The 9,356-nt window shown below is 33.2% G+C and overlaps 1 protein-coding gene across 1 annotated transcript; it reads right to left on the reverse strand.

Annotated features, from left to right (window-relative positions):
- Positions 1-6,657: 6,657 nt before the first annotated feature.
- On the reverse strand, positions 6,658-9,002 carry LOC131609957 (cation/calcium exchanger 2). Its single transcript, XM_058881798.1, has one exon. It carries the CDS (start codon positions 8,558-8,560, stop codon positions 6,833-6,835), a length of 1,728 nt encoding a protein of 575 aa, XP_058737781.1. The 5' UTR covers positions 8,561-9,002; the 3' UTR covers positions 6,658-6,832.
- Between the last annotated feature and the right edge of the window lie 354 nt (positions 9,003-9,356).

Here is a 9,356-nt window from a genome sequence, read left to right on the forward strand (position 1 = left end):
AACACTAAAGTTAGAATCTATGTTCTATAAGTTAAAGAGCGAACCGATTACAAAGAAAGTGGGCCAAATCCTTCTGCATACATATATTCTGTTATTTATTTAATTGTTAGTATTATATATTCTACTATTTCATTATTTATTGGTTTTAATATTTTATTAATAATACTTTTGGTTTATTTTAATTTAATTTATTATTTCTATGTTTTAATCATAATTGATTATTATCGTTCTCTAATATTAATTTCATTACATTTATATATTTTATTTTATTTTATAATACTAATATTTATATTATTTTTTTTATAATTGTAATTTAGATATTTAAAAATTAATTCAAATTAAAATAAATTAAATTAAATTGGATTAGATTGAATTTTTTTCATGAATCATCTAAAGCGATTTGAACCGCATGAGATTTTATTTTTAGATTAGATGACTTTTGTCTCAAAATCAATGAAAATTGTCCCGTGAACATCACTAATATTAACTTGTCCAACCAATATCAACTAAAATGAATAAATTTTAGTGATTTTTTCAATTCACTTTCTAAAAAAAAGACAATTTATTCAAAGTGTGATTCTGAAACATCTGTTCAAAGTGTCGTTTGTTTTGCATAAATTAGCACATTCAACATCAATTTTTGTATATTAGAAAATAATTCAATCTAATCAGCTCTATAAACAATTTCAGTTGCATAAGCCAAAGGTTAGTATGTACTAGGAGGTTCAACAGCGAAATTCCCAAGCCTTCACGAAAAGGTTAACTCGGATCGAAGAGAGCCTACACAATAACATTTCGAAGAGTAACATTGTGTTACAGGCGGCCATGGGCAAAACCGCCAAGCTAAGAAAGGATCCGTGAGAATTCCGGAGATCTCTAAGCCTCCGGCGACACATACATCACACTCTTTCCTCATATCCTAAAGGAAAAAGTGGTAGTCACACTCCTCCTAAGATCTGTCGGCCAAGGAGGAGAGAAAACAAAAATAAGAAGCCATCATCCAAACACAGAAGAAGAACCCTTTGTCTGTTGCATATTAGACGACGGAACCTCAAAATCTTTGGAGAAGCCTCTTAAGGTCAAAAGCTACAATGGAAATGGAGATCCGGACGAACATGTTGAGCATGTGGACGGCTGATTGGAGTATTACCACACCAATGGGGACTTGGAGTACAAACTTTTTGTACTAACCCTAATAGAGTCCGCTCAAGCCTGGTTCAAGTCCCTCCCGTAAGAAAGCATACATATCTTAGATATCTTGGATATATGCAATCCTAACTTCTTTCTTCTCTAGGGCTTTCCACAAAATCTCTTTAGGCACTTTATCATACGCCTTGTCCAAGTCAATAAAAATTAAATGCAAGTCTTGTTGGTCTATCTGATACACATCCATCATTCGTCGTAGTAGATAGATCACTTCCATGTTCGATCTCCCAGGCATAAAATAAAATTGATTCATAGTGATTTAAGTCTCTTTTCTCAATTTTTGTTCAGTCATTATTTCCCATTACTTCATGGTACAACTCAAAAGTTGAATTCCCCTATAATTTGCACAATTTTGTATATCCCCTTATTCTTATAGATTGGAACTAAAGTGATTCTTCTCCATTCATGTAGTATTTTTATTTTACCTCATAATTCCGCTAAAGAGTTTGGTGATCCACTCAATAGCTCTATCTCCGGGAACATTCAACACTTCAATAAGTATATTGTTTGGTCCAAACTTATTACTGTTACTTATCCTTCTTAATGTTTCCTTTACCTCTTGTTTTTTAATCTGACGATAGTAATTATAGTTTCAATCTTCTTCTCTAATTTCGAGCATGCTACATTCATGTGATATATCGTATCCTTCATTAAATAAATTGTAGAAGTATGTCTTTCATCTATCCTTTATTTCTTTTTCCTAAACTAAGACTTTGTCTTCTTTATCTTTAATACATTTCACTTGATTCAAATCTCTTGCCTTTATTTCTATTCGTTTAGAAAACCTATATATAGATTTTCACCCTCCTTGATTCTTAAAATTGCTATAATCTGTAAAAAAAATTAGGTTCTTACTTCACTCGCCGTCTTTTTGGTCTCATTTTTAGATTTCTTATACTTTTCTCAAGTTTTGTTATTTTTACACATAAATCATTCTTTAAAAGAATCATTTTTTACTCTAACTTTACTCTAAACATTTTCACTCCACCATAATTCTTTATCCCTATGTGCAAAATCTCTTGATTCTCCCAGTGTATCTTTAACCATTTTTCGAAACTCTTAAGCCATTTTATATCACATATCATTTGCACTTCCTTGTGTTTGTCCAAATCCTCCATCCAAGATATTGTGTTGGAAACTTCCTTGTTTTTCATCCTTTAATTGTCACCACTTCATATGTGGCTCTCCCATGTGACTTCTTCTCTTTGATTTACCCTTGATTATTACATTCATAACCAATAATCTATGTTGGGTAGTCAAGCTCTCTCCTATAATAACTTTACAGTCTAATCGAATCTTCTTATATAATTTTCTAATAAGGAAGAAATCTATCTGGGAACATGTCACCTCACTTTTATAAGTGATAGGATGCTCTTCTATTTTCCAAAACCAAGTATTTACTATAGTAAGTTCTGTAACACCCCATAATTTCAGTTTATTAATTTAATTTGGATTTAAATTAAATAACTGAAATTTTAGTATTTTATTTGGATTTAATTGGAAAATGATGGAGTAAGAGCTATTGGGCTTATGGTGTGATGTTAGTAAAAGAGGGGTGCTATTGGTTAGGCCTTTTTACTAAGTGGTGTTCATTTTATTTTATTTTTCATAAAATAAGAGAAGGAACCATTTGGGGAGAGAATGGAAGAACACGTGAAAAGGGCAAGAGAAGAGAAAGAGGCAAGAACGTGAAACCGGAAGGAGAGCATTCAAGAGATTCATCGAGGTAAGGGAGACTCTTCCTTTTAGTATCTCTTATGTGGTCTTAGGTAATAGGTAGATTGATGTATGGTTTGATTCAATTAGACATTGGGATTGTTAGGTTAGGGTGTTCTAATTTGGATTGAATTGATGATAATTGTGTGAACTATTTGGTTAATAATGAGTTTAAATGATGTTTTGTGGTGTATGATTGAATGTATGATGATTATATGCCTGTATGTGATGTCTGGGGTCGATTTTGGACTGAAATTAGGTGGAATCGCAGGGTCTGTCGCAGACTTGGGATTTGCTGAAATCGCAGATCCGCTGAGCGGAGGGGGTCCGCTGAGCGGAGGTCCCAACGTAGTTCGCTTCTGTTTGACGTCGCTAGAGGTCCGCTGAGCGGAGGTCTGAGGGAATTCGCTTCTGCCTTGCGTCGCTGAGCGAACCTTGCTGAACGAGAATTTTTCTAAAACTTTAAAGTGACGTATCTTTTGATCCGTGAATCCTTTCTTAGTGCCGTTTTGGGCGTTGTGCAAGTAATTGAATGTTTTATATGATGAATGATGAATGTGGGTGGTGGCTGATTCTATTTCTTTAAAACTCGATTTAATTACTTGATGAGAATTGAACATTGTGTGCATATGAGATAGGTGTGACAATGTATTTGATGTGATGATGAATTGGTTGTGATTATTATTATAATTGTGATGAATGCATGACTATTTGAATGATATTGAAAACATGTACATACTTATTCGTGATATGGTGTTGAGATGAGTTGTTCATCGTGATTCGGTGATGTTTTTAAGTATGTTATGTGTGTTTCATTCATTCATATGCATTTGATGATGGATCCCGTTGATGAGTGGATCGTTGGTGGCTAATTCCCATTGTGAGGAGATTAGTAAGCAGTCATTGTGTGCCCATGGGGGTGTGAGCGATGAGGTTAATCGTGTACCCATGTGGGGTGTGAGCGATTTGAAGGGCATTATCATAGAGAGAAGTCTTGTGAATGTGATTCACGAATTTTGGTACCACATGCATAGTGTCAGTTGTGTCATATGCATTTTGTCATAACATGATTGTATGGATTTCTGTGTTTTGTGTTGTAATCTATTATTGTGTGAAGTGATGCATAATAGATGTGAATCTGAATATGTATAATTGGGTGAACGGTATATTATGATGCTTGTTGCTTATGAATTGCATAATATTTACTAATTGAGAATGAGACTCACCCTTACATGTTGTCATTTTCATATTGAGGAGTAGCGGCATTAGTGCTCGGTGAGGATGACTCGTAGAGTTTATCCATTTATGTTGGGTCGTATCGGTCATGCTCTGATCTTGTAACACTGGGGGACGATAGTTATAGAGTTTTATGAGAATACTCTATTTTAATTGGTGTTGGATTATATTTCCATTTGGTTATATTGATGTTGTTTCTTATTCCGCTGTGATAAACATGATTGTGTTTTTGGTAAATCGTTTCCTAATGAAGCATGACTTGACCATAGTTGGTTTATTTATTTTAAATAATTGTGGCACCCTTGCGTTTATGTTTTTACTCTGATATATTTATTTAATTTGCCGCGGGGTTTAGAAGGGTGTTACAAGTTCCAAAGCCGATGAAAACTAGATGGATTTACCCTCCACATTCACATCTCCTAGACCATACCCCCCCATGCAGACTCTCAAAACCTTTTGCTACGTTCCCTACACATCCATTTATATTTCCTCCTAAAAAATCTTCTCGCCTTGGGGTATATCCTGAAGTAAGATTTCTAAATCCTCCTAAAATTTTACCTTAAGGTGTTATACTAAACCAATCTAAGGTGCGTAAGCACTAATAACATTATAGGTGTTTTGTTCCACTACATATTTCAAGTCTATGATTCAATTTTCTACTTTTTTTTCACATTTACAATATCCTTCTTCCATTCCTTGTCCACAATAATCCCCACCTCGTTTCTTGATCGAATTTTCTGGTTTACCTAAGATTAAATCCCGAGTTGTCTAAATTTTTCACTTTTCCACGTGTCAACTTAGTTTCCCGTAGGAACATAAGACCGGTTTTCCTCCTAACCATGGAGTCCATTGTTTCCATATATTTTCCAGTATGAGTGTCTATATTCTAGGATCCAAAACGAATCATAATATCATTAATTAACTTCTTTCCCCACACTCGTTCACAAAAATATGGGAACCCTTGCTTACTTTTCATTGAATCCAGGCGACGATGTAGCGGCCCTTTCTCTTTTAACACTTACTCTAGCCATACTACATGTTTCTTACGGGAAACAACCTAGAATTCACATTATTTCTTAGTCGATCCATGTTATAGAGATTCAAAAAAGTTTTACTTAGGTTGTCAACTGCTTAACACAATCCACTCCTTTTATCCGGATTTTGTCTTACTTATTTTTGCACCCCCTGGCCAATTTGTTAGCACCATTTTCTTGACATAAACTAAAAAACTCATTTATTTTATTAGTAAAAATATTTTTAAATGTATGAGAGGTTAGTAAAAGCAATTATTTAAAGGGTTAATCAGATTTTTCTGATTATTTAACTTTTAAGTTGTGTACTATCTAATAGAAACTCCCCATTTCGAGGGAACGACAACACAATGCCGAATCTCCTTCTCTTAGGTAGTTCAAAAACTTGCCGTAATAAACCTGACAGTTCTCAAATCATCTGGCTATACTCCAAAAATATTTCATGTGATTTTATTTGAAAAATGGAGGCTTCAAAAATAGTTTTAATGAGTGTATGATTTAGTCATACTACTTTGCAAAGATGCCTTTGTCTTTTTACAAAATACATATCACTCAGATAGACACGATCAATCGAGCTTTCACACTTATCCTCTTTCACACTCTGAAGCTTCAAATTCTTTTGTCAGATATATCAATCTTATGAGCACTTCACTTGAATCTTCTTATGGATGAGGCTTTAGGTATCTTCAAGTCAAATGTCATCGTCAGAGGTTATCATTGGTGATCATCAAACCTTAACTCTTCATCTTTATTAAGAGACGTAGTTTGATCAATTACCGTGTACATTTTGACTGGTTAAACCAACTTTAGCACTTGCTTGTTATTGTCATTAAAGTCACTTTAAAGAATGTTACATCTTCAATAGTTGTCGTCATCAAAACCATGATGTCATCAGGGTTAAGCGTATCTTGCATATCTATGAGCTTTAATCGCTTTCAGATTAAACCTCCAAGCACATAGTTACACAAAAATTAGTTAATGAACCAAATGAGTAGAACTACTCATAACTCAAGTTCAACTCATTTATTTAACGAATTTAATTTTAAGCTCAAGTTCGACTCATTTGATTTATAGACCAAGTCCAACGAGTTAATTATCGAATTAAGTCCAAACTATTTTCTACTTGATTTAGTTCATTGTTAGCCTAAGTGTTTGGTACAATTGTCAATGTTTAAGTATCACATCGTCTTTAAATGAGTTAAATGTTGAATTTATAAGAGGATGAATTGATATAAATTCTAACTAATGCTTTAAACTTTTGGGTGGAGATACAATGTGTTACTCCCTTATGATTTTGGAGCATTACTATTCACCATTTCCTTTGATTCTTAATTATTACTCCCTCTTGTTCTATTAATAAGAAAAAGAAGAAAAATAATTACTTTTTAAATTCATTTACAAATCAATGTATTTGGTTTATATTCGGTCAAATTACATTGGTTATTCAATTAATCAAATAATTATTCAATTAAGTTTTTCAATATATGTATATTATTCAATAGTTAACTAACAAAAGCTATGTACATATTGAAGTGGAAGTTATTTTTGTATACTCCAAACCTATCATATAATTACATAAACATAATCCATATACAAAAACTAATGTCAGCTTCTAATATATAATTCTCATTATTTTTCAAGACTCACACTAACATATCCTTAAATTGAAGAGGCCCAAGTGTTTGTATTAACCTAAGAATAACAGAACTAAAGTAAATAGCCAAAAGCCCTCCACCCAACATTGCATTAAGCTTCATATCTCTTCTAACCAAAACAACAAGTGCCCAAATCAATCCAACCACCAAAAATCCCAATGTTTCCCACAAGTAAGGATCTCTAGGAATCACAACAGGTGAAGGATAGTCACGCCAAGTTGATGACACAAGAGACAGTCCCAATCCAACAAGTGTGTTAAATATAGGACCAGCATAACAACCTGAAATTGCTGTTTGTGTTCCATCTGATCCACCACTTAAAGCCATTGTTAAATTTGTTACCAAATCACCAACTGAATTTCCCCAAGCAAGTACTGTTAATCCAAGTATTGAAGGACTAACTCCACATATGTAACCAATTGAAACTAACAATCCTACTAACTCTTGAGCTGAGATGTAACTCCATGTCACACTCATCACAAACCCTGCAGCTAGCCATGGTAACAAGTACTTTTTCGGCGGATTCGATGACTCCGTTGTGAAAATCGCTGTTAGTGCTAATGTGATACCGACCGATAATCCGATTCCGTAAACTAGAAGGTTTGATGAGTTTGAGATATTGTTTTTCCAAAGGAAAGATAATAAAAGTGGTGATAACATAGCTGTTGAAACTGCATATAGTTTAGACCATTTCTCTTCACAAACAACAGGAATTGTTAATCTTCTTGGCAAGTAAAGAGGCATATCCAAAACACAAAGTAAAATTCTAATGATTGAAGATTTTTCATAGCAACAATTCTTCTCAATTTTAAACTCACATTCTTGAGCTTCATTGATCATTCCCTTCTCCATAAAACCAAGTAGAGGAACACCTAAATCATTGCCTTTACCATGTCTTGAATCACTTTCACTTTCACCATCTTCTTCATCACAAACATCTTTTCTTTTACTTGTGACATAAACAATGACCACATACACAACATACATCAAACAAAACCCAATTCCCACAACAAGGTTAATCTCACCAATGATGAAGATAGTGAACAAGCAAACAATAACAAAGAGAAGAAAACAAATATCTCTTATCAAAGCAGATTTCTGAACATGAATCCCTTTATGTCTAACAGAAATGCTCACAATTCCAACCACAACACATGAAATAAAGGAAGCACCACCAAGAACAGCATTGAACCCAATATCCTGTGTTCCATTACTCTTGAAAGAAACAAGTGTGGAAAAAACATCATTAGCACCACTACCAAAAGAGAGAAGAGTGACACCAGCAATTGTTGGTGAAAGCCTCAAAAGCTTGGAGAGGCTTTCAAGAGAAGGACAAAAGTATTCAGAAGCTGTGTTAGCTAGAAGATAGAACATGACCAATAACCAAAGGAACAAAAGAGTGTGACCCAGTAAAGGGAATCCACCGAATTTGCAATAGAAAAGGTAGAGATAATCAATATAGCCTTGAGAGACACATGGGTCGTTTGATTTAAGGTAAAAGCACTTAGCTTTATAATCAGTTAAGGTATGGAAACTCTTGCAACTCTCATCATCGTTGGTGCCAGAGAGAAAGTTTTTGTTTTTATTGATGTTGTTGGTTTTGGTTTTCAGAAAAACATGCTCCGAGGATTGGAAGTGAACAAGAAGAAAAACAGAAAGCAACAAGAGGAACGAGGTGTTCAAAAACATGCGGTTGGGTTGTGATAATTGTGACATATTTGATTGTTTGAAACCTTGTTTTTGAGAGATTGATTAAAAAAACAAAACCTTGGTTATTAAGAAAACCAAATGTTTCATCGTACGACAAAAACAAAACAAGAGAAAAAGAACTACTAACCTTAAACTATGTTTTTGGTGATGAGATTTGTTGGAACAAAGAAGAGATTAAGAGAGAGAATTAGGAAAAGAAAAAGTTGTGATTTAGATGATAGATGAAAGAATCGAAAAACATGAAGAGTTAAATGAAGGGGAAGAGAAAGGGTATAAGACTCACACGTACACGTGTCGGTGGAAGAGAAGTTGCAGTCATGGAAGCAGAGCAGTAGGAGTGAGAAAGTGGAGAGAGAGAAAGAGAAAGAAGGAAGTGACGACTTACAATGATGGATGGATGATATTTGAGTTCTTCCACAACATGAGCAACATGTTTTTCTTTTTCTTTTTTTTATAGCTTTTTTACTAACTCCTACTATCTTTTTTAAATGAAGGAAAATATAATTTGTGTCCTTATAAATAAAATTATTTTAAGAATTTTGTTTTGATTTTATTATATTTGTTTTATTTTCTTACTTTTTTAATATTAATTTTTATTTCTAGAAATTTGAACATGTAATCTTAAATCTTAAATTAACATAATTCTTATAAAATATATATAGATCAATAAAAGTTGAGTATTTAATTTATATATTAAACTAAATATATTAATTTTATTTTTATAATAATTAAAAAGAAAACATGTGATATTTCGATAAAATAAAATTAAAAATTAAATATAGAAACCGATATGATATATTCA

Source organism: Vicia villosa, linkage group LG6, assembly GCF_029867415.1.
Source record: "Vicia villosa cultivar HV-30 ecotype Madison, WI linkage group LG6, Vvil1.0, whole genome shotgun sequence".
Classification (NCBI taxonomy): Eukaryota; Viridiplantae; Streptophyta; class Magnoliopsida; order Fabales; family Fabaceae; genus Vicia; species Vicia villosa.